This window comes from Melanotaenia boesemani, chromosome 12 (genome assembly GCF_017639745.1).
Source record: "Melanotaenia boesemani isolate fMelBoe1 chromosome 12, fMelBoe1.pri, whole genome shotgun sequence".
NCBI classification, from domain to species: domain Eukaryota; kingdom Metazoa; phylum Chordata; class Actinopteri; order Atheriniformes; family Melanotaeniidae; genus Melanotaenia; species Melanotaenia boesemani.
Window position 1 is genome coordinate 12,463,852 of NC_055693.1, and position 25,027 is coordinate 12,488,878.

The 25,027-nt window shown below is 40.6% G+C and overlaps 1 protein-coding gene across 4 annotated transcripts; it reads left to right on the forward strand.

Moving 5' to 3' along the window:
- Positions 1 to 1,635: 1,635 nt before the first annotated feature.
- dcbld2 (discoidin, CUB and LCCL domain containing 2) lies at positions 1,636 to 24,860 on the forward strand. 4 transcript variants are annotated; one of them, XM_042002635.1, is made up of 15 exons: positions 1,636 to 2,006; positions 4,224 to 4,448; positions 6,511 to 6,648; positions 12,100 to 12,151; positions 12,241 to 12,313; positions 15,683 to 15,816; positions 15,915 to 15,955; positions 16,192 to 16,407; positions 19,453 to 19,577; positions 20,037 to 20,184; positions 20,266 to 20,406; positions 20,498 to 20,591; positions 20,667 to 20,716; positions 20,812 to 20,946; positions 23,208 to 24,860. In XM_042002635.1, exons 1-15 carry the CDS (start codon positions 1,904 to 1,906, stop codon positions 23,621 to 23,623), a joined length of 2,091 nt encoding a protein of 696 aa, XP_041858569.1. In that variant the 5' UTR covers positions 1,636 to 1,903; the 3' UTR covers positions 23,624 to 24,860. The 4 variants fall into 4 exon arrangements, with proteins under 4 accessions (XP_041858569.1, XP_041858570.1, XP_041858571.1 ...); XM_042002636.1 differs by having other exon boundaries at positions 20,272 to 20,406; XM_042002637.1 differs by having other exon boundaries at positions 20,037 to 20,175.
- Positions 24,861 to 25,027: the final 167 nt, after the last annotated feature.

The following is a 25,027-nucleotide window of genomic DNA, read 5'->3' on the forward strand; positions in this document are numbered from 1 at the left end:
AATACAAAAGCTAAGCGTATTTCTTAAAGGGGTCTTGTTTATCATATAGATCATGTTTGGTTGAATGCACATTGAAATAAATGCAAGTAAGGTATACTGTACATGCATACATGCACATGACAATACGACATACTAAAGTACAAGAGGATGAAACCCATAACAATAATGGCATTCAGAATTTACCAAATTTCTATACCTTATATATTATATTTATTTTAATTTTGCAAATCATGTGCACATGATGCCAGTCTCATTCCTATCCTTCCTCTCTTGTTTCTTTCCATTAACTTGTTTTTTAAATTAAACTGTGAATTTTTTCCTTGTGTAAACCCCATTTGTAGAAACATTGAGAAGTTTGCACAAATGCATCAAAATCTTGAATCTACAATTTGTTAATCTATTTAAACATTTATCTAACAAAGTTTTTTTCAGCCTCTTTACTGGCCAGTGTCACTGTTTTTAGAAAATTTAAACAAACCTAGAATTTGACGCTGCAACATACTCTAAAGAATTGTTGGGATACAGACATCTGGATCTTTGTGTTACATCGGCTTTCCTTTTTATTTACACTAGTGAGGATAGCAGGGTTTTTCAGAGAAATCTGTGTCCATTATTGCTAAATATAAGATTTTAGTTGCTCAACAGTCTGTGCTGATTTTTGCCTGACTGTTGTCTTTTTAAATAGCTATTAGATCTGTGCTGTAGACAGGAGAGTCAAGAACACACCCTCCATGTCGATTAAGCCCAGCTGCTGCAAGTCTGTAAAATGAATTCTGCATAAATAATCATCCATCTGGTTTATCAGGTTTCTGTAACCGCCTCTTCCACCTAAGTTACATTGCTAAAATTAGAGACAACCTGTGATGCAGAAATACTAGTTCTTTTGTTCCTTCAAGACTGAACTACATCAACTCTTTATTCATGTCCCAAACATGCCCTGAAACGCCTCCAGTTAATCCTAAATGCTGCAGCAACTTGCAGGAGAGATCATATTTCTATCTATAAGCTCACATGGAATAAGTGAAGACTTGGTTATTTTTAGAAAATCCTACCAAGCCATTAAAGAGGAACTGATGTTCCTTCTTTTAAAACTCTTATGTGGTTTGTTTCTGACTATCCTGAAAACGTCTCCATCAGGGAAGTCCTTCCATATTTCAGCAAGACAATACTAAGCCACATACATCCATCACAACAGCATACACACACAAAACACACATACAAAAAGAGCTAATATTTTCCACAAAATAATTAAATGTATTTTATTTGAAATTCTGTTTTGATTTACATTTTACACATCTTCCCTGTAATACTGTACTGTAATAGAATGGCATTAATAGTAATGTAAACTGAAATACAGTACATCATGTGCAGTAAACTAAAGGAACAGTAGTTACTGCAAACATTTCCACAGTTTGCTGAAATCCAGCTGTTAATAATCTATTTTTACAGTGTGTCCATAAAAACACAAACTCATCAGATGAAGAGAAATAATCAGTTATTGGAATCTCTGGTTTGTTTTTCATGAGACTGTAGCTGTTCCTGACTCGAAAGGGGGCTCTTGCTGGTAAATCTTGGCTCATCAAAATCCCAGTTCCAGATCTGGAGGAGGAGGAGGAGCCTCGGTGGAGGAAGTAGCTCCACAGATTGGCTGTGTGTGGACTGGAGCAGTTACCTCCTCCGTAGTGAGTGTGTCGCAAACCACTGGACTGGATCGTTAAACGACAAGTAGAAAAAAAAATAGGAGAGAAAAAAAAAGAAAAAGACAGAAAGACAACCACGCGCTAATCCCCACTCGAAGATAAAGAAGTTAAAGATTTGTGTTTTTTATTTGTTTTCCCGGACCAGGTAGAAGCGGTGCGGCCGGCCCAGAAGCGAGCATTATGCATTCAGATTGCAGGCTGCTATGTGCAGAGCGGTAATGGTGGGCAGAGGACCGACAGGGGCCGAACTTCTCGTCCTGTCGATTCTCATCATTCTCACCGCGGAAAGCTGTCGAGCTCAGAAAGGTTTGTGCCACACAGCTGCGGTGACAACTGGGAGAGGGGGGTAGCCCAGCGTGACCACACAGAGAGGTAGCCATGCTGTTTTAAAGTGTAAACACATGCGTTTAGATGCTTTATGAGATGAAGTTTATCGTTACACTTAGACAAAATTTAACCTGCTGTTACGCCCGGTTTATTAACCGCTTGCTGCCTCCCGTCATGGTGTTTTAGGTGAAAGACAGTTCAAAGAAAACCAAACCAGTTGTTAAAACTGAGCTTGTGAAGGGATATTTGCTCCTTGCTGGATTTAATGTATGCCGAATTAATATACGACTACAAGGTCATTATTTTATGGTAAAATACTCTATTTGTTTCTTATTTCAACTCCCAAAGGGCCGCTTACCTTTAAATTGCCTGTGTGGCTACAGAGATCAGTGTACAAATAGACTGGCCTTGTTTTCAGGTTGCCCAATTTTAGACTGTTTATTTTACACAAAATTGACCAAATACATATGATATAGTAGCTAATATTGTAGTATAATAAGTAGCTAGCTTTCAGAGTCGACCATTAAACTCAGGTGGTCAAAGGTTGGGGGTGGGGTAGCAGTTTGGGGGGTGGTTTGGCTCTAAACACGTGGGCAGTTTATTTCTTTAAATTTAAAAGTACTGTATAATCTCCCACTAAAAAGTAGCATGACAAAAGTTATGAATAATTTATAGTTGAACTAATTTATATGTAGGTGTTTTTTTTTTCTGAGCACAAGAGTCAACTTTAGAGGGACAATGTGAGCCACACTTGACTACCATGCAGTTGTTGGACAACACTTGTGAGTCAGTGTGAAGGAGGTGGTTTTGTTTTTGTCATGTGCATCTGGATAATGTCCAGTGAGGGGCTCTTGCATAACTGCAGGCACTCAGAACATCCACTTAGCACCATGAAGCGTGACTGTACAGTGTTAACTGAGAGCCATGAGTCCACTGCATCAACAATGTCTCAGGGAAGCTCAGACTTCATCTGATACAAAAACACTTAAAACATTTATTATATGGATTCATAAAAGCCTTCAAATTGGATTAATAAATATTTTGTAATTGAGAAAGGTGAAAAAAGATGGCTTTAAACCCAAAGAAATTGGGGTTACTATCACATTTGATTATGTTTAAAGCTATCCTTACCAACTCCTTACCTTGTACTTGCAGAATCAGTTTTTAAGTCAATAATAAATGTTTAAAGCTGTAAAGTATGAAAGATTTGACTGAGTCACTTATATTAGTTCAACTACAGATGTTCCAAATATTGCTTTTGTCACCCTGAAAAGATGGAAAGGCCTATGAGGTGAATGCAGAATACAGCTGTACCGACTCTCCTGCAAAAATGAACATAAAACATTTGAAGCCATTTCCTAAGTTGTAGAATTACTCATCTGTTGAATATGCACAATATGCTTTCCAAGTTTGCCAGGGACATATCTGCTGAGGATGCTGATTGACAGATCTCAGATCAGCTCGGATAATTGTCACCAAACACACACAAAAGATGAAAAGTTGTTCTTCATGTCTAAAGTTCAGTGGCAGAGAAATACATCATCAAAAACTGTGTTTTTATATGTATCTAATCACTTGACTAAAATAACTTTTTATTCTCTTAGAATGACTCATTTATATCTACTTGCCATGGGTTACCAGTTTTACTACGGTGTCTCTGAATGGACAAACAACTCTGTGTGTGAAGTGAGAACCCTCTGAGCTTTAAAAGTGCAGCACCGGCTTTGTTTGATAGGCACTAGAGGATCGTTTAGGATAATTAAGGCCTTTAAAGGCACATAGAAGAAGCCAGTTCACATGTATACAATCATTGCTGCACCGGCCACTGGATTCACTCGCAGATGAAAACATCTTTACGTTTGGAAAGATTTTGGCCACTAATGGCCACCATCCATACACAACTGTGGTTGCCATTTGAAGTCATTTCTATTCCCATCTCTACCTCGAGATGTCAGGAAGTCTCCCACACTGTTCCTTTAACCAGGATCTAAATGGATGAGTCATCAGGTGTCTTATCTGCAACTTGATTTCCTAAAGTATCATCTGGAATGTACAGATCAACATCTGGAACACCCAGAGTCATTTTAAAACCAAGCACTTTGGGCACGTCATGTGTTTTTCCACATTCACCAAGGGTAGTTGTAGAGAAAAAAGAAGCAGCATTTTCTGAAACTGTGTGTTTGTGTCACCCTGCAGGTGATGGCTGTGGCCCCAGTGTACTCGGTCCCAGCAGTGGGACTCTGTCCTCTCTGGGGTATCCGCGAACATACCCAAACAACACGGTTTGTGAGTGGGAGATCAGTGTTCCCTGTGGGAAGAGGATCCACTTCCGATTCGCTTTGCTGGACATAGAAGACAGTGACTGTCAGGTCAACTACCTCCGCCTCTATAATGGCATCGGACCAGGGAGGAGCGAGATTGGTGAGAGCAACAAGGAAATACCAGAGACTGAGCTTGAAATGTTTTTGAGCCCACATTTAGGTAGTGTGGCTTTGTTAAATGAAAGTTTTGTTATCCGTTTAGCTAAAATCAGTTAAATGTACCTTTTTTTTTAACAAGGCAGCATAATTCTCTAGACAATAGATTTTGAAATTGTTGAAGATATTGAGTGAAAGAGCAAGAAAGCAAGAGTTTCCCTTCTCTAGCTCTGTTTTCTTCTGTCACTTTAAATGTAAATGATTAAATATCGTTTAAGGACAACTTTCCAGCAGACACTTTGGATATTTGTGACCCATATCTGTATGTTGCATTCTAAGTCACCACTACCTTTTTACACTTTTCCCTCCAGATGTGGTCAGACATGTAGCATGAGCAAGTTCAGTTTGAACAGAACTTATCTCCAGCATTTGGAGAGCATATCAGCTTCTCTCTTGTAAGCACTTTATAGTAAATTCTGTGTTTCTTTGCAGTAAAACCGGTAATAACATGTCTGAATTCTTACCTTAATGTGAGGAGATTGTGCAGTTCTGTTATGCTGTACGAGACATTTTTGTCATATTGTGTACGTCGCTCATTGTGGACAGTATGTAGATGGCAGACTTTGTTGTGCTGTTCTCTGGAAACAAGGTGCATGTGAACACATTTACGTAAAATTTACATTTTTTAATGTAAACAAGGCTTTTATCCAAAGTAACTACCGTTACAGTGAAAAAGAAAAAACTTTGTATTGATTATATTGCAGAACTGAAGCAGCCAAGTGCAGAAGTTGCCCCTCAGGAAAAAAGTGGTGACTTAAATTTGAATATTTATGGATCTGTGTTGCACATCTGCAGCCAAAAGGACTCTTCAGAAGAAAGGGTTGCAACAGTGATTGTTGAATGGTCTCCGGTAGGATGATGATGCACCTGTTATTGGGTCACAGAATGGGGTTAAAGACGCAGTGCAGGACTTGTGCAGAGTTTCTTAGACTTGCCCCCTATCGTCTACTAATTGGACATCCATCTTGCATCCTTCCTGTGCTGTGAGCTTTCTCCAGCCAGTAAAGACAGTATTATCTTGACTCATGTCTTACATAATGTTTTCTTACCTTCCTTTACTGAATCAGCCACAGTGCGCGTTCAGACAGGCAGGTGTGTAGATATGTTTGCTAGAGTGTGATGTGGAGCGAACCTTGACTGCAACGTCATGCGGCATCCTGAAAGTAAAAATAGTATAGTGTGGTTTCTCTGCCCTGGGACGTTGCTGGGCAGCGATGGTTTCAGAAATGTGCATGATAGATGTCACTGTGTCATCAAACAAGACCGGAACAGAGTTTTAAGGTCGGAAAATTACGTAATGCATCTGTAAGAGTTAGGAAATTATACAAATTACATGCTATGACACAATATTTCAACCTTGATAACCATCTGCAAAACCAAAGTGTGGTGTGTTGGAGAACGCTCTCTACCTCCATCATATTGGGGTGGAAGTTATTGTTTTATGTTTTTTATTTTTATTGTTTTTTATATTGAACGTATCTGACCAGGAAATGACTGAAACAATCTGTCATCATTTATTTTTATTATAAATCACAAAGGCCACATGGTGCCATTAGATCTGTAGGGTTTGTATTTATTTATTTCTATGCCGGGTTGTATGAAGCACGTTTAAATATTCAGTCTTCAGCATATGGTAGTCAGAGTGCTCTTAGTTTGAAGAATTGAAGATGACTTCTGAAGTGGAGTCGAGCTAACAGCTGTTTAGAAGCAGGCCCCATAAGGATGTATTTTCCTCCCTATTCCTTGTGAATGTCTGTGCTTTGTGTTATTGGATGCATGGCGGCAGCTTAACACATCCTCCAGCTGCTCAGCAAAGTCCCATCAGGAGCCGGCAGACCTGTTGGAAAGCTTTTTGCTGTGTATTGCTCTTGTAATTATTGAAAAAGATAGTGAGGCCTGTATAGCATAGTCGTATAAAAAGAGCGAAACATAAAATCTGACTGTCAGTAGATTCTTGTTTATAACCAGACTCTTTGTTTTGTGTCCTTTTTTGTGTGGTTTCATAGTGAAGTACTGCGGTCTGGATCTGAAGGTGGAAGAGCTGATCGAGTCCTCGGGCAACCATGTCACTGTTCAGTTCATGAGTGGGACGCATCACAGCGGACGTGGATTCTACCTGTCCTACTCCACCACTGAACATGCAGGTATGCAGACTCTTGGCTGGTTCAGCGGTCTTTCTCTCTGTTCATCATCTGTGTGTTGGCCTCAGCCTGCAGGAGCTGTCGTTTTATTAAAGACGTTTAATTAAAGATGTGAAGAGGTGCTTCAGAAATAGATCCTTCACCTCAGTCCTGCTGTTGTAATGGTTCTGAAGTCATTACATTGTCCTGGAAAGACTTGTATGCAGATCATAAACATGGCAGTTAAACTAAAAGCTGGAAGTTTGTCTTTATTTCAGCTTTGTTTGCTATTGAATATATCCCGATTGAGAGAATTACCGCACAAGTTTGGATAAGAATAGGCGATTCCATTGTTGTATCATGAGAATTCCATTATCATTATACCAAGAGACATTTTCTGCAACACTTAGCAGAACCAGCATTGGCTACATGGGTTGTGATGGTGTTGGTCATCTCACTCCTCTGTTTGCCTTTTTTTTTTTATTGTAAGTAGTTCCTTTATCAAATCCATCTACAAGTGACATCTGACTTGAGTCTCCAGTTTTACCTGAGGGCGGAGAAGATACTGCTCATAGTTTCATGGATGCTTCTTTCCCTGAAGCATGTTTGCAGCTGAAGTGGAGTTCTTCTCTGTCATCATGTCCAACTTCAGCGTCTGCTACAGCTTCCCTTTTTTCCATCTATTTTTACAACTAAACATCCCAAAATAACACATGTGCTCTGCTGCATGCATGCATAGCAGTGCAAAAGTGAAAAATGTCCTCCCTTGAACAGTTTCTGCTGCACCTGAAGATTGTTTAGGCTGTTGAAACCAGTGCTGCAGTATATGACAAATTCATCCATTTTTGGTATGAACCGGTACACCACCCAGCAAAACTCTAGAAGATATTACGGTATTTTTTTTGGCCAACTTAGGACATACATTTCCAGTTATTCATGTACAAGTGGGGAAAAAAGAATGAGTTAAAGATGACTGGGAATGGATGTGTCTGCAGTTATGAGGCAGCTGTGCTGGAGGAAAATGAAACGTGTTTGCTTACTACTGAGGAGGCATTTAAACACACAGCAGAGATAAGGAGCTGCACTGCTGTGAATGAAGTATTTTGATCAGCCACATATCTGGAATTCCAGCTGCAGCATGCAGGCTGATCATGACTGTAGGCGTTGTTTCAAATGATTATATTCCTTCCCTAAATGAGAGCACAGATGGTGCTGAGCAGAGAGTTTGCACCAGCAGATGTGTGAATAGTTGCTCAAAAAGTTTTTTCCACCTCCTGCTTTCATCAAAGTTTAATTCCAGAGGTTTTCATATATTGGAAAATATGAATGTGCTGGACATTATTAGAGTGGCGGTTAAATAGGAAGATGAACAGTTGAACTCATGTAGATAATGTGGAGTTATTTGAAAAAAATGAGTAATCAAAGTGTGTTTTTATTGTAGGATGCTCCGTCCCGTTTGGTGAAAATGGCTTTAAAAGTTAAAAATGTTAATAATGCCCGACTAATGTCCCGCTCCTCTGGACGGTTCACCCCTCTGTGTCGTCCATTAATTTATAATAATGGACACCTCGAGGGGAATTATCCTGCTTATACCATGGTCACTTGAAAAAGAAATAAATATTAAATCATTTATTATTGCGTTAATGTTGTTTTTCACTGTTAAAATCGTATGTTTTTCACAAGAAGCGGCTGAGTGGACTATTTTGTTGTGATGCGTTGCCAAGGTAACTGGCTATAACACAGAACCTGCAGCTCGGTCGGTCAGCTGTTGTATTAGATCTGATCAGTGGAGGGAAGGGAGATGATTGCTTAACGTTATGTTATGTGACACAAAATAACATTTCAGAGGGCGGGTGCAGCTCTTACAGCTTGTGTGTGTCCAGAGGATGATGCAACATTTTGTTTCAGTCACAGATCGTTTCCTAAATCGTTCTTATTGCATGAAATTTTATCCACCATTCACTCTGATCATTAAATGTGTATCAAGCAAGTAAGTCTATCCTAAATTGTTTTTATAACATTATCCACCATTCACTCTGTATCAAGTATGTAAGTAAGTGTGGTGGAGTAGGTTTTCCTTACTCCAAACTGCTTGCTCCACCATTGAAGGCGCAAGGTGTAGCGAATATGGCAGTAATTGCGGGGCGGAGTAGAGCGCCTTTATATCCAGGCAGGTGTTTGTCCCTTTAGTCTGCACTGTACACCGACAGTTGTGTGGCTAGCGATCCCCTACGATCTTAAGTGCCATAATCTCTTTCCTTCTCTGCTGAGGCTGTGGCGGTCCTTGGGTATTTACACCCACATGTTTCTTAGCAGCATTGCGGTGTGCTGATGGTCGCAGCTGTGCAGAAAGCCGCATGACAGGCAGTTTCACCTTTGCTGTGCACTGCTGGGTTGTGACTGATTTGGTGCTCATTGGGACCTGTCACGGTATTCCTGGTCTCTTCTCTCTCCCTCCCCTTTTTGGGATGTACTGGTAAGACTGCTTTCGCTCGTCAGATGGAGCGGGACATTAATCTGCATCACATGATTGGTGTGTTTTCCTCTTTTTTTTAGACACGTAAAGTAGGGCTGCAACGATTAGTCGACGACAAAAAAAATAGTCGACAACGAATTTAGCCGTCGACTATTGTCGGCAGAAAAAACAAAAAATAAAACAAAACAAAAAAACTACAGAGTTAGACATCGTCTTCTAATACTATCTCTGCTGAGAGTTGCACATGCGCAATAAAGTTCACCAGGGGAAAAATATGGCTGCGGACTAGAGAGCAAAACAGGACGTCAAAAGTCTGGGATAACTTCTTGTTAAACTTACAAAATAAATTAGATAAAATGTCATTTTTATGGGAATCCACCTGCAAAGGTTATTTTTATTTGAACCTACTTTTTAGGTTTACTGGGGGTTTTAACTCTATAGTTAGGTTGTCATCCTCTTCTTTTTTGTAAAGAAATTATTGCTTATTTCGCCTTACCAACACCACACCGCCACATAAGGTAATCAAGAAAGAAAGACAAGCGACGACCTAGTTAAAATTAAATGCAACATTGCTGCTGTTTGTGACATTTCATAAAGATACTGGCATGTCCATAGTGGCGTTTGAAGGACGGAGATTTAACGTTTGTGGGCCCTGACCACTGCTGGTTGGGACGTTGCGGGACGACAGAATGTTTCTCCATTCTCGTTTCTCCTGGACTGATAGAGCCCAATAAACCTGCAAGCTGCTTCCACAAGTCCCTGTGTGTGGAGAGTGGTTGTTGCACTGTGAGAGTGCAACCAGCTCGTGGCAGATAAACATGAAATAATTTGGAGTATTTCAGCAACTGCTGATCTACTGGGATTTTCACACACAGCCATCTTTAGGATTTACAGAGACTGGTCTGAAAAAGAGAAGATATCCAGGGAGAAGCAGTTGTCTGGATGAGGATGGCTTGTTGATGTCAGGGGTCAGAGGTTAATGGGTTTCAACCAGTATTTGTAACCAAGGTGTGGTAATGGCTACTTTAAGCAGGATAATGCAGCATGCCACAAAGCTCAAATCATCTCCAGCTGCTTTTTTGAGCAGGACAATGATTTTCCCGTACTCCAGTGGCCTCCACAGTCACCAGATCTCTATCCAATAGAGCACTTAATCATCGATGCAGTTGGGGATATACTTGTCTCTTCCCACTGTATACATGTTGCACCCACAGGTGAAAATTCATAAATGTGTGACCTACAGTGTTTTGCATGACTGGTGAGTTTATAATGTAAATCAAGATTTAGGCTGCAGAAATTTATTTCAAGGATTCAAAAGATTCTTTCAGATTGTCGATCATGCAGATTCAAATCATGATGGTGATTTACCAATTTGTAAATATAAGTCACTGAGTTGTTGATTGAAAATAGATGAACAGTAGTTGCAAAGTGAGTTCACATCTCCTCAAATGCTGGATTCAAATGTGGACTTATTATTGGATTTTGCTGCAATGAGACGACATAATGACATGAAGAGTGCAGCTACTTGACCAGTTAAAGTTCCTGAAATTCAACACATAAAGCAACACTCTTCTCGCAGATACGTTTTAAGGATAAAACAAAGTTTTCAGGATTTTACCTTTAATTTAAGTGCTCCAAAGGTTCCTACTGTATAGAAAAACCTTCAGCGGTGGCAACACAGCTTTAAGTTTTTTTTTTTTTTAAACCCCCCTCCCTGTGATTAAACAAAAGCAAAACCTTAAAGTGTCATCTGCTCTGAGAGGAATGATGGTTCACTATTCATTGCATATCTGAGTTCATGTACAATCAATGGGGAAGCTGCTGCTGTGCGTTGAGTCTAGTCTGCTCTGATTGGTTAGCTCCAATGGCCTGATCAGACTCCGCCCACATTTTTTTTTTTTTTATTAAGCATTTTATTAGAAAACATATTATTCACCCACCTTTGCAGGATGAGGCATGATAACTTCTACAGTGGCTTTAAAAACTGGAGATTTGTCTTCTATTTTTCATTTATCAAAGTTTTTCTTTTAAATGAATCCAACAAGTGATTAATTGAGAGATGTTGTCATGTTTTAGAAAAAGCAGATTATCTCTCCCTTGAGTGGGTTCTGTGGGAGGGCATGCTTCATCATGTGGAACATGCAGGGACTGAGACAGACTGATAACTGAAGGCAGAAGAAGAGGAAGGCGATGACGTGTGCGCAGCAAAGTAATAATTTCTTCTTGGCCGTCATGTCAGCCCGACTCCTTCACACGGGGGCCCTCATCGCTTCCAGCCACTTTTCCCACCACAAAGTTGGTGCATGTGTTTTGTTGTCATGTGTCTGATCACAGGTGAGCGTGGGTGGACAATTTTCACAACAAAGTCACTCTGTAACCATGGTGACGCATAGCGGTTTTGAGGTATTTATCAGTTTGACTCACTGGTTGGGTGTCCAGAAAAATGCTTTTGTAAATGTTAATGTGGTCTAGACTCAAAGAGACTGACCATGGCCACAAGGTTTACGTAGATTCTCCACAGCCGTCATCATCCAATGAGACATGAGTGGTGTGTGTCATCACTAAAGCTCTCATGTCATCGCCAAACACACCCCCACAAGTCCATAGTTTAGGGCTGTGTGGCTTTGATGTGTTCAGAGTTGACTTGGAACAGCTTATGTAGCCACGATGCTCAAAATTTACTGATTAAAAACTTCACAATCAAACTGTTCAAAGCCTGATTAAAATGTCATAAAATGATTAAAATGTCATAAAATGATTAAAATGTCATAAAATCTGCCAAAATATTCATTAGTACCTGAATTTAATAAACTGCAATCTGCACTGCAAGCTAGTATTTTTTTATTGTGTTTTTGTGAAGCTCTCTGTATTTTTTAGGTTTATTTATAGTTGAGTTAGTTGAACAAGTTGTGTGCAGATGGAAAACAAGGGGAAAGAGGGTGAATGTTGATCAGGAACATGCAGAAGAACCATTTCTAATCATTTGTTTACCTCTGCAGATCTAATCACCTGCCTGGACAAAGGAACGGACTTCCCTGAGGCAGAGTTCAGGTAAATGATGTTTGCTTTGTGTCATTATGCATTAATCCGACTGTCAGAGATTCACTGTGTGTGTATGTGTGTGTGTTTTTCTTTCTCAGTAAATACTGTCCTGCAGGCTGCTTGACATCCACAGAGGAGATTTCTGGAACTATGCCTAATGGATATAGAGAGGTGAGTAGTGGTCTTCTGTGTTACACTCCCATGTGAGTCATGGTCTCTTTTAGTTTCCAACCCCACACAAACCTCATCATCATCGTTTTCTTACTCATGTTTTCTTTATCTGTTATTTTTTCCTTTGTTGCCGTCGATTCCCGAGCCAAATGGGCCCCTGTCCCTTCGGCGCACATGTCCTGGACCGATGACCTCGCAGCACCCCTGCCGTGCGTGAGGTCGCGGGCGCCCGTGTCTGTCGCTGATGACCTCTTGTTCAGAGCCGGAGTTTTCTTGTAGAAGGAAGGGGAGGGAGTGCTGTTGCTGGCAGATGGGAGGACAGGGAGGAGCGTGGGGGGTGTGTGCTTCAGGGAGTGAGGCGCCCCACAGGAACAGAGGAGGGGCAGGGTCAGTGGGTGAAAGGGAGGTGAGATAATAGTTTGGCTGAATATAATAACCCTGTAATCCAGTCCAGCTGCAACAGGGTGAGCAGAGCTGTTTTTTTTTATTTGGGAGGCAAAACGCTGGAAAGAGAATGTGTGTGTTTGCGAAGTTGGAGAAAACCTTTGTGTGCACACATGGGTTATTCATGTTAGTCTTTTGTAGTGTGTAAATGTGTGTGTGAGCCTCCAGAGTGGTGATTACAGATGCATGATTTGATCAGCATCAGTCGCCCCACCCACATCAAAATCCTCCATTTTATTATTATTTTTTTTCACATTCTGTCTCAGTGTTTTTCACTCTGCTCTGCCTTTTTTCAATTTCCACATCCTACTTATCAGATGTGTGTGTGTGAGTGTGGTTTCCTCTGTTGGAGGTAGGCTGCTATGGTTTGGATCAGCACTTTGTGTTAGTGGTTTGGTACGGCTCTCTTCAGGATGTGGTGTGTGTTTTTTGGGAAGTTTAAAGAGTCATAAGGATGGCGTTGAGCGTTGGTGGTGGCCTGCGACTGTCGTGCTGGTGCACACCAATGATAACACGTTCCCTGTCTTTCCAGGGGTCACCAGAATTCCCACAATGTTTTCAGCTGTGAATTCAAGTGTTTTTTCTGGTAATACAGTTTCATGTCACTCGGGCAGCTGCTCATCAGAAAGGCAGTGTGACGCCTGAGTGGGATTGTTTTTTGTCAGCTTTTCAGTGATATGGTAGCAGTTTTTGGCAGGAATGTGGCCGCCAGTGAGTCATTCCCATCACAGTATCCTCTGTACAGAGAAGTGACCTCATCATGATTCATCAGTCTTTATCTGCAGGAGTGTGAAGGTTGAAATGATCGTACTGTAAAACTGCACCACCACCCACACACTTCCAGATAAATTGAATTTGCAGTACCAGCTGCGCCATTTATGAAGATCACTACCTACATGGCAGGTTTTCCATCACAGGAATGTCCCATGATAGTGCTTTTAGGAATTCCTGAACTTTAGGAACAGAGCTCTTCCTGTGCCAAAAATCTTCGTTTTTACAGTCCCTGTTCCTGATGCCTGCAGATCTTAAAACGGTTCAGAATGATCGATTATGGATTGGTCAATTTACAACAGAGCGTAGCAATAATCTGTACAGATTTAACCTCCATAATCATGGATTTATTTCATATTCCAGGATTTAGAAAGCCTTTTTTTAATTTGTTTTTCTTCCAAAAATGCAAAAACAGTCCAAAATATTAACATACAAACTTATTGTTAGTACAGAATGTTTGGTAGTTATAAAAGCTAATTAAAAAAAAAAACAAAGAAAACAAAAACAAAAATGAGGGAAAAAAAAAGTTAATTTTGATTGAATAAATTGATAAAAGATCTGTAACTGCAGCATGGTACTGTCAAATTTCTTTAAAAAAAATTATTTATACGATCAAGTCGTTTGGAAGAGGAAGGCTGGTTATGCTGCCAAACGTGGGCTGTAACAGGGCTCTAGTTTTCGGTGTGTATAGATTTTTCCATATTTATTTTTGTGTGTGTGTCACAGTTGGCACCGGTTTGAACCCTGGTCTCTGGCCCGTTGCTACATGCCATCCCCCTCTCCTCGCCCACTTTCCTGTCCTCTCTTCACAAGGCCACTACAACCAAACACCAAAAAAAAAAAAAAAAACCTTGGCCTTCTTCTGATAATTGTACTTAAAATCATTTATGTAATTTATTTCACATCTCTTACATTTAGTAGAATATACTATAGAATTTGAACCCGTAAATGGGCTTTAAAAGGGCGTTTTATGTTCAGTAAATTAGTCTTTCGTTATCTTTGTCCTCTTACTGAGTCACCACAGCGAATCAGCTCCTCCATCTAAACCTGTCCTCTGCTTCATCTTCTCTTACACCAACTAACTTCATGTTTTGTTTTACTAAATCCATAAATCTCCTCTAGGCCTCCTGCCTGGTAGTTCTATCCTCATCATCCTTCTACTGATACTTTGTCTTTCCTCTTTACATGCTCAAAGCATTTTAATCTGACCTCTCTGACTTGGTCTCCACCACCTGCAACATCTTCTGTCCCTCTGATGTACTCGTTCCTGATCCTGTTCACCTCAACAGTTTAATTTTCTACCTCCATTTCTGCTTCCTGTCTTTTTCTCAGGATTACTGTCTCCAAACCGTCACTGGTCTCCCAACTGTCTTCTTCACATTTACTTTCATTTTTGCAGATACTGGTTTATCACACATACCATCTGATAAGTTTCTCCACCTCTTCCAACCTGCTTAAACACGTCTCTTCACCCCTTTTTTTTCCCACGCCGAGTGGAAAAAAATGATGTGAATGTTTTCACCTGCTTTCTTTACTTTTGGGTAGTTAAGATTGGGAAAAAAAAAAGTCCTTTAAAAGTCATTAATATTATTGCCAGGTTTCTATAGCCGTTTCTGGTTTTTATTTAATGGTAAATAAACACACATATAAAAAAATGAATTTATATGCAAAAAAAAAGGTTTAAATCTGTTTAAAAGAAGATTTTAGGAATAATAGGGAGAATAGAAACGACTAATTTAATCTAACCTAGCAAAAATTAAAATAAGGTGACTTACTGGCTGTTTCTAGTCTGAATCCGTAAACGATAAACTCAACATAAAAAGACAGAAATTCCAGAGATGAAAGTCGAGAAGGCGCTCTCTCCATTTTCCTTTAATAGATGTCCACTGCAGCTGTGTTCTCTTCTTCCTCTTAAAGGTCTTCTGGGAGGACTTCTACAGAATTGCTGCCATTAGCAACATAGCCTATACTGCCACCCGCTGTTTGTTTTTCATTTTCTTTATATTGTCTTTTTAAGAAAATTCCCAAAAACCAAGGGTGCACAGAATACATGTCAAAGGATGGCTTTCAGTTAGCTGTCACACTGATTTCTGGGACTAGCATAAGCACAATCTCTTAGTGAAATCTGCCTCTCCTTTTCTGTTTGTCCTGCAGTCGTCTCCTCTGTGTGTGGCAGCTGTCCATGCAGGTGTGGTGTCCAACGGTGCGGGGGGGAAGATCACGTTGGTGAGCAGTAAAGGCATCCACCACTACGAGGGCACACTGGCTAACAATGTCACTTCCACTGGGTAAGATTCAGACAATACAGCACACACAACCTGCTCCAGTCTCTCCATCTGCATCGATTCAGTCATTTATTTTTGGCTTCTTTCTTCTTTTGCTTCAGAGGAACTTTGTCAAACAGCCTTTTCACATTCAGAACAAACGGTGAGTTATTTGCTGTTGTTGGTAGTAAGTTTTTCCTAGTAGATGCCAGTTATTATTCCTTTAATTAAGAATAGTGAAGCTTGATGAAGATAAATTACTTTTAGTTGTCAAACTTTATTATTAAGTTTTAATTTGTACATCTGGACTGGTTTATAAATGGAGATTTGGGAATAATTAAATATTTTTGTCTTGCATATCAAATCTTAGGTTTCTTAAACATCTGTGTGTGTTTGCAGGCTGCTATGGAACCCTGGGTTTGGAGTCCGGTGTTGTCGCAGACACTCAGCTCAGTGCTTCATCGGTGTTGGACAGGAGTGTCCATGATGATCAGCACAGGGTGTGGGGGCCATCAGGGGCTCGGCTTAAAAAGCCGGGGTGGCCCTGGGAGCCTTCACAGAGCGACCAGCAGCAGTGGCTGCAGGTGGATCTGAAGCGGGAGAAGAGGATCACAGGTACACCCCCCACATGAACAGATCATATATATATATATATATATATATATATATATATATATATATCTATATATATATATATATATATAAATGAAAGCATTAACAATCACAGCTGTACCAGTCTAACTTTGAGTTTAACATTTTGTGGCGCTTGTTTTATACGCTCATGGTGGTCTCACGTCTTGTGGCTTTGGTTTCTTTGGCTGAGCGTCCATTCCCCAGTTTCACAAACTTTCTGCCAAACTGATGATTAAAGAGTCAATAATTTGTCATTGTCAGTAAACAACGAAATTACATTTAGAGCATCAGTCAATCTGTCGGCATACCTATGATGCAAGTACAGGTGCCTTTCATAAAGTACTGTATGCGGAATGTTAACAAAATACTCCAACATTAAGGAATGTAAACAAATACACTAATATAAAGAATGTAGACACGACGGCAGAAGGCAGAGTGTTTATGAATGTGTAGTGTGTTTGTTGCAACAATGCAAAGTCCAATTCAGAGTTATGGCAGCTGTGAGAAGGTGGAGGATGGAAGGGGAGAGGGAAACAGTGTTCATTTAGGAGTCTCATGGTCTGGGCGGAAAGGCTATTGGCCATTCTGCTGGTCCTGGCAGTGAGTGACCTGTACCTCTGGCCAGAAGGCAGCAGGTGGAACAGGTGGTGTGCGGTCTCTAATGATGTTATGAGTCCATGCAGCAGGATCTGTACACAGTGGGGATTTCTCCTGCTGATTTCTCTACCCTCAGGATTGCCTGTTTCTCCGCTTTAGTGCAGCTGGAGAACCACACTAGCAAACCACGCACCAGCACACTCTGAGTGGCACAGCTGTAAAAGTTTGTCAAGAGCTTCTGAGGGAGGTTCACTCCTCAGGTAGCAGAGCTGCTGCTGTGCTTTTCCTACAGCCAAGGTGATGTTACCGCCCCAGGACAGATGTCTGATACTGTCAGGCCCAGAAATTTAAAGGAGGACTCTCCACTGACTCTGCATTGATACACAGTGTTGCATGATTTGTTGATTTGCGGAAGTCCTTTTGTCTCTTTGATGTTCAAGGCCAGGTTGTGTTCTGTGCACCACCCTGCTAGAAGGTCCACCTCCATCCTGTGTTGTGTGTGTAGAGCAGGGGTGGCCAACATCGGTCCTCAAGAGCCACAATCCTGCAGGTTTTCCATGCATCCCTGCACCAACACACCTGACTCAAATTAAATGGATCCAACAACCTATAAGGATTTGCACAATGACTCATTAGTTTAAGTCATGTGTGTCGGTGCAGGGATGCATGGAAAACCTGCAGGATTGTGGCTCTCGAGGACCGACGTTGGCCACCCCTGGTGTAGAGGGTGTACAGTAGTAGACTTAGTACACAACCCTGGGTATTGACACCGGTATTGATGTAGATGAGATATGCTAGCCTGCTTTCATACACTGAGTGGTTGGTTAAAAAGTCCCGTATCCAGCTGCATAGTGAGCTGCTCAGTCCAAGGTTGCAGTTTCAGCATGAGTATATTTGGCAGAATGGTATTAAAGGCCGAACTGAAATCAATGAAAAGCAGCCGTGGGTTAGTGTTTCTATGCTCCAGATGTTCCAGCAGGGTGTGAAACACAGTAGCAACGGCATCCTCTGCTGATCTGTTTTCTCAGGGCTGTTTTGTTTAGTGCCAATTAGTAAATATTAGCAGACAAATACACAAAGCTGATGAAGCTGAATCCTCAGAGTTGCCTGCAGACTTTTGATGCTCAGTGGCTTTATTAAGAAGTGATTAATAAACTGAGATTTTAAAAACAACTGTATCTTTCTGTGTCTATAACTGACGTGATGTTTGTTTACAATTTTTTCTTAGTGTAATGTTACCATGTTTCATCGCACCCTCTCCCATTTTTAGCTTTATCTTGGTGAGTCAGATTTTTATTGAGGATGCTGTTGTCATGGATACAAAAGTGGGCCCAGCTTGCATTTCCTTTACAGAAACATACATTTACCCATGGGCGCTGAAAACTGACAACTGGGTCCTGTAACGTCTCATTTATGCTCTACATTAAATGTGCAGACAGATAAAGCTTCTGTCCGTCTTCTGCACTCTTTTAGTACATTTTCAGAGCTAGCAGATGCGTAGCCAGATATTTAGCAAACAGTGCAGTACCACCAGAAACAACACGGCAGCGTTGCACAGCAACATTAAATTTTAGGTTGTTTGAAGAGCTTTGCTTCAAGGACATTGATATTTATATATATTTATTTATATTTTATAGATTATTATTCATAAATGTGGTCGGCAGTTTTGTTATATATATTTCTTTTTTTCTTTGTGGCATCTTTGGGCAAAATTTCCACTTTTGGTCTGACAGGAAACTGCAACCTTTTAAATAAATCACTGAATAAATTATGAATGAACACACTTTTTAACCACCTGCAGAGAATTTTCATTCAGCTCTTCTGATTTGAAGAACCAAAAATAACTTGACAAAAGGCAGTTTTGATGTAACATTCTACTTTTTTTTTTTTTTTTAAGGAAACTTTAATTGTATATGCACTTATTTTCAGATCGAGTAGCAGGAAAAAATGTGTGTGCATAAACTTTTACTAGTAAATGCACAGAGATTTCATGAAATTATTATTGAACTGTAGCCGGATCCACCCATCATAATAATTATGGTGCCTTAAGCTCTTCTTCAACTTCATTTTAAATTAGTTTCAGTTTCAGTGTTTTGTAGTAAAATACTGTCTTCTGCTGAAAGCGCAGTTTTGCCGCTATAGCAAATTCAGTTTCTTGTTTACGTGGCGTGTAGAGGATATGCATTGCCCAAAGCTTGTCTGGTTTGAAGGTGGAGAACTGAGAGGGGGGCTGGATTCACAAATACCCACTTGATAATGGCTGATGAAGACAAATAATTCCTAGAGGAAGACTGGGAGCTCAGTAGCCCAACAAGACTGTGAATTCAGTATAAAGACATGGTGGAGCGACTGGAGACAGCAGTTCTTGTGCTTACAGTCAAGTCAGCTGCCATCAGTCATCATGCTATCGTTTTTCTTCCACCCATCCAGGCATCATCACCACAGGTTCTACCCTGAGGGAGTACCAGTATTATGTTTCCATGTACCGAGTCCTGCACAGTAATGATGGCAAGCAGTGGCACATCTACAGGGAAGCATCTTCTACACAAGACAAGGTAAAAACAAGCCCAGAAGCAATAAACCCAGCTCACTCACAATGACGTCATTTGCTTTTAAGTTTCTTTTTTTTTTTTCTTTTAAATTGGTGCAAATGGATAAAAAGTCACTTTAGAAAGCTGCAGGGACACTTTCTTGGATTGTCTCCATAGCAACTGGTATTGACTAATAGATGTTTATGGCAGGAAATGAGAGCAGTCAGTGGTTTGAGTTAAGTGCTGTGGTAGGCAAGTCAGGACACTTGGGCATTAATAATGAATGGATATGGATCGAGCTGCTCTCTCCTCCTTGCGTGGAGGAAAGTAATTACTAGCTTGCCATGTTGGGAATAATCGGCTTATGGTTTATAGTGTACTTGTCCACAAGCCGAATTGTTTCAGTGAATTTGTTTTTTCCTTCTCAGCTTTAACTACAAGCTTACAGCACTGATAAGAGGATTTGTTCGTATTTTCTGGTAGATTTTTCAAGGCAACATCAACTACCTGCATGAAGTGAGGAATAACTTCATTCCTCCAATCGAGGCTCGGTTTGTGAGGATAAATCCTATCTCATGGTACCACAGAATGGCGCTGAAGTTTGAGCTGCTTGGCTGCCAACGTCCTCCAGGTAACAAAGTTTACTAGCAGGTAATTAGCTCTTTTTAAGAGTCAAAGATTATATTTTATTTGTTTTTTTTTTTTTTGTAAGGGACAGAGCTGAGGCCGAGGATGTTACCCCCTTCCCATTATACTCCTCCTCCTGCTGGTACAAAGTGCTCACCTCGTCTTGGCCAAACCACACACACCCCGGACATCAGAAACACCACCATGCCTCCTCACACTGACAAAGGTACATCAGAGGAAAAGAGGAAAAATAAAACCGAGATGGTTTGATCCTTATATTTGTCATTTGATGTTTATTGTAATATTTTTCATTTTAGATGTGGCGTTGGCAGCGGTTCTGGTACCCGTGTTGGTCATTGTTCTGACAGTTCTGTTGCTTACTGTGGTTTGTGCTTTCCACTGGAGAAACAAGTATGAACTCATGTCATCCCAACACTTAGTAAAACTCCACATTGCACATCTGTGACGTCTTCCCTCTTTTTATAGAAAAAAGAGCTCAGAGGGAACGTATGATCTCCCTCACTGGGACCGCTCGGGTATGTCATCACTCTGTAGCACAGCTCGCTATGTCTGAATGTGTTTTTGAGTTTCCTGGATCAGCTGTGCTCATCACACTGTGCATCTGCTGCAGACTGGTGGAAAAGCATGAAGCAGCTGCTGCCCTCCAAGATGATGGAGACGGAGGATTCGGTTCGGTATAGCAGGAGTGAAGTCAGCCGGCTAACAGGGAGAGGTGCTGTACCGAGCCTGCATGCGGAGTCTGCAGGTACGTACTGTTATACAGAGCAGTGGGCTTCAACATTCCCTGTCTTTAAACTTAAAGCTGCTGCAGCTGAGATGTGATACTAAAATCACTTTGATTTAAAGATGCTTTATGCCCCCTTATGTTGCATTTTCTCCCTTATAAAACACTTTAAAGACATGTTTATGTTGTGTTATAGTCTTCAGTTACAACTCCTTTGGCCCTTTTGGTATGCTTCTTTGCATGGGCCATGTAAAATAGATGGACAAAACCACCACAGCATTGCTCATTGGATTGTGGACAACTCAGCATTTTAACTGGCTGCAGGGTAACGTGGCTATACTTTGTGGTCCAAGCTGTACTAGAAGTGTATGGCAAGCCACTCTGTTACTTTCATCTAATGAACATGGCTGCAACATTATGTTTAATATATACTGGCTGCAGAATTATGACATCATCTGAATTGCAGCAGGATGAAAGCAAGAAAGTTAAACAGCAGGTTTTATGAGCTGATAGTCTTAACTGGATGATCTCAAACTGTTGGGAAAATGTATTGCTGAGATCACAAATTTAGGAGAAATCTGCACAAATAGACCTCACTTTCTAACCACAGGATTCCCCCCCTGCTGGCCATGATGAAGTATACAGGTACCACCAGATTTTTTTTTTTTTTTTTTTTTTAAATAAAAGTCTACACTGATATGCACATTATTACCACCAACTGTTGATGAGTGGAATAGATTGAATCCAAAGTCTCTGCTGGTGGTCAAAGACAGGATACTCATGCTGTGCCGAGTCTGCAGTCATCTGATGACATAGATTGCTTTTACTAGTGTGGTGATACCTGTTATGTGTGATATAAACTGCATCCATCATTACCGCTTGGATCCAGCTCTGCAGCAGATAAATGGCAGACAGGCGTAAAGGAGCAGAGATTTATTTTGATGATAGGTTTTCTGTTTACATCACACAAGCAACAAACCCAAGGTTAGAAGCTCATACTAAAATCAGGAAATGATCAAAGCAGAATGAGCCTCTAAAATAGTTTTGGGTTTTATCTGGGAACTGAGACAAACAAGAGACCTTGCTCTTTACATGTCTGTCACACAACAACCAAAACCACTTAGCCTAAAATATCTGTAAGGAAAACCAAACGAGAGTGGCAGTCTGTGGGAATATGACCTTTGTTCTGGCCTGGAAACCAGGAGCAACACTGCAAAGAAAGCTTTAAGTTAAAGAATATTTAAGGCCTTAACAGTTAACAGAGCTGTGGCACCAGGCTTCATAGCTAACACACAACCAGCCACTCACCAAACAAAAGGTAGTAACTGAGGCAAGTCAAATCAGTCTTTAGAGTTGATGGATGGATCCAGTACACATGTCCAATTAGACTAAACAAGACGTGAGCCAAAAAGAGGAAGCAGTCCAAAGCAAGGCGAAGACATGAACTCTGGAGCACTATTAGTTTGATGCAGAGAGGACAGCGGTTCAGGGCTGTAATGTTGATGGTAAACCTTTAACTAGCTGATGCTAAGTGATTAAAAAGCCTTAATTCCAATAGTTTTCTGCCATTAAAAAAAAAAAAAAAATATTATATATATATATATATATATATATATATATATATATATATATATATATATATATATATATATATATTCCTACTGTCAACAAATTTGGTAACGACAAAGCAGATTAATAAATAAACTTTCCTTTGTGTGTTTTCTTGTCCGAGTTTTGAAAAAGTAGATTATTTCCCCTCACAGCTGGGGACTGATGTTGGAAAGTGTCCCTCAAACAGAAGTAAAGGATGTATTTGTCAGAGCCTGTTTACAGCTGTGGATAAATACACATTTGGAGTTTTAGATAGAACGTCACTGTTTGTTTGGACTGAATAAACAATGGTTCGCATGTTGATCATTAAGTGGGAACATATCATTTGCAACTGTGTGACACGGCTTTTTGGATAACAATGGAGCTCTGAATGTAATGTAGACAAATGTATGCAAACTGTTTCTTAAAGTCTAAAGTTGACTGATTTTTATTTATTTAAATAGTGTAGAAAATCCAATGTAAGGTTGTTTTAAAGATGTTCTAAAAAGGTATGTAAAATCTCCAGGAAATAACCACAGCTAGCTTTATTCATTGATTGGTTGATTGTAGTGTTTTACAAGGGAGAATTGGAAATGTGAGATTTGTAAACCAAACGGGATTCTCACAACCTGTACAAGTATTTATTCTAACAGTATTTCCATTGCTAAATGGTAAAAATGCTTTCTTTTCAGAATATGCCCAGCCACTTGTGGGTGGAGTGACAATATTAGGTGCACGGTCAACCTTTAAACCAGATGAGAGACCTGGCCCAGGATACTCAGATCCAGACATGTATGATGCTCCCATCTCGCCAGACGTGTACCACGCCTATGCAGAGCCGCTGCCTTCTTCTAGGTCTGAATATGCTACTCCAATCGTGGTTGGCATGAGCTGCCACCCATCAGGCAGCTCCGCTTTGAGCCAGCACTCCACAGCGTGTAGCTTTTTGAACGCTGGATCGACCTCGCTGGCCACACAAACGGACAGCGGCTGGTCCGGCAGTTCGGCATATGATACACCCAAGACTGCCACTGGACAGGCCACGCCCACTGAGGATCTGACCTATCAGGTCCCTCAGAGTAGCACTCAGATATCAGGACAGAGCTGAAGAGTCCAGATGCACATGGCCTTAATCTGCCCGTCACTGCCAACCAGTAACAACCCAGAGGACAGAGACAGGGTTGCTGGAGGAGGTTTTGAACCTAGACTGGAGTCTTGAATGAACTACCTTCGCTTCAGATTCACCTGGAGATATCCGTATTGCCTGAACGTTTCTGCAAGGCCGCAAACTGCTTGTGTAGTGCCATTACAGTCCAATCACTGAAACCACAGAGATGAATGTGCTGGTGCCGGGTGCGAGACGGAAAGGAGAAAATCTGACTACTATTTGATGAAGACTGTCCCTGTTCTGTGATAATGCGCAGGTCTTCCAGCCTGAGAAACTGTGATTTTTCTGCAGTTGTACTTCTGTTACATCGCTGATCATTCTAGATTTCCATTCATCAAATCAGATTTTTTTTTCTTCTTACTGAAAAACTGCATGTTGCATCAAATACCTTTCATGAAAGTTCCTCCTTTGTCTAGAAACTCTTGCCATGGTACGCTGTCGTCCTACTTTAAATGCATGACTTGAAATTTTGTATTCCAGTAATTCCATTACTGCAGTCCTCTTAAAACTCAAATGATTTATTTATTTTTATTTCACATCCTGCTGATTAAAGAGCGGCCCCACCACTACCCTAAGCTGGTGGATCAAAGAATGGAGGGGGTGCATTGTTGTGGCTGACAGTAGGTTTTTAATACATGAGGTATTTTAGGTTGAGGCCAATCAGGAGAATCAATCCAGTGAACCACCCACAGAAAACAGACCAAATATTGCCTTTTCTGTGTCGATGCAATATTGATTCTTGATGGCAGTTTTAGCCAAATAAAATTTACAGCAGTCTTAATTTTTTTTTAAAGATCCTCACATGAAAGGTACAGTAAGGAGGTAGAGTAAATGTTACAGCTGTGATTAGTTTGTCCAAGTCAAGATGATTGTCTGGTGTTTAATAATGTTGAATTCAAGGTGACCTTCATTGTGTCTTTGTGCATCAATGTCTGTATGTGCGTTAAGCTATTTCAATATTTCTGTGTGTGTGTTTTGATTGTTAGGTTGTGGCTTATGTAGTCCTAGGTGGTGTCTGTAGCACCTGTAAACTGTGTTTCTGACCTGCGTACCTGTGGTACTGATCTGACCAAACAGTGGGGGACGGGAATGCAGATGATGGAGAAATGTCCATCATGCTGTTTTTTTTTTTTTTTTTGTCTTTACAGAACAGCCTCACCTGTGGGAGGGTGTTGTTCAAACAGCTGCGCCATTGTCATGCTTTGACTATGTTTGGTAACCAAGGAAACGGAGAGTTTGGTGCTTCTTGGTTGCAGAGTGTGTGGCTCTCACTGATTTTACAAAGAAAAATAAAGAAACTTTTAAAAAGGAAACCTTTTATTACAATCTTCAGCCTTTTTTTTT

Bases quoted from the DNA above. Each gene is read 5' to 3' on its own strand.
- dcbld2 (XM_042002635.1), top strand. From the start codon at position 1,904: ATGTGCAGAGCGGTAATGGTGGGCAGAGGACCGACAGGGGCCGAACTT. The intron at 2,007-4,223 runs GTTTGTGCCACA...GTCACCCTGCAG, and splicing joins AAGCTGTCGAGCTCAGAAAG to GTGATGGCTGTGGCCCCAGT. The intron at 15,817-15,914 runs GTAAGATTCAGA...CTTTTGCTTCAG, and splicing joins AACAATGTCACTTCCACTGG to AGGAACTTTGTCAAACAGCC.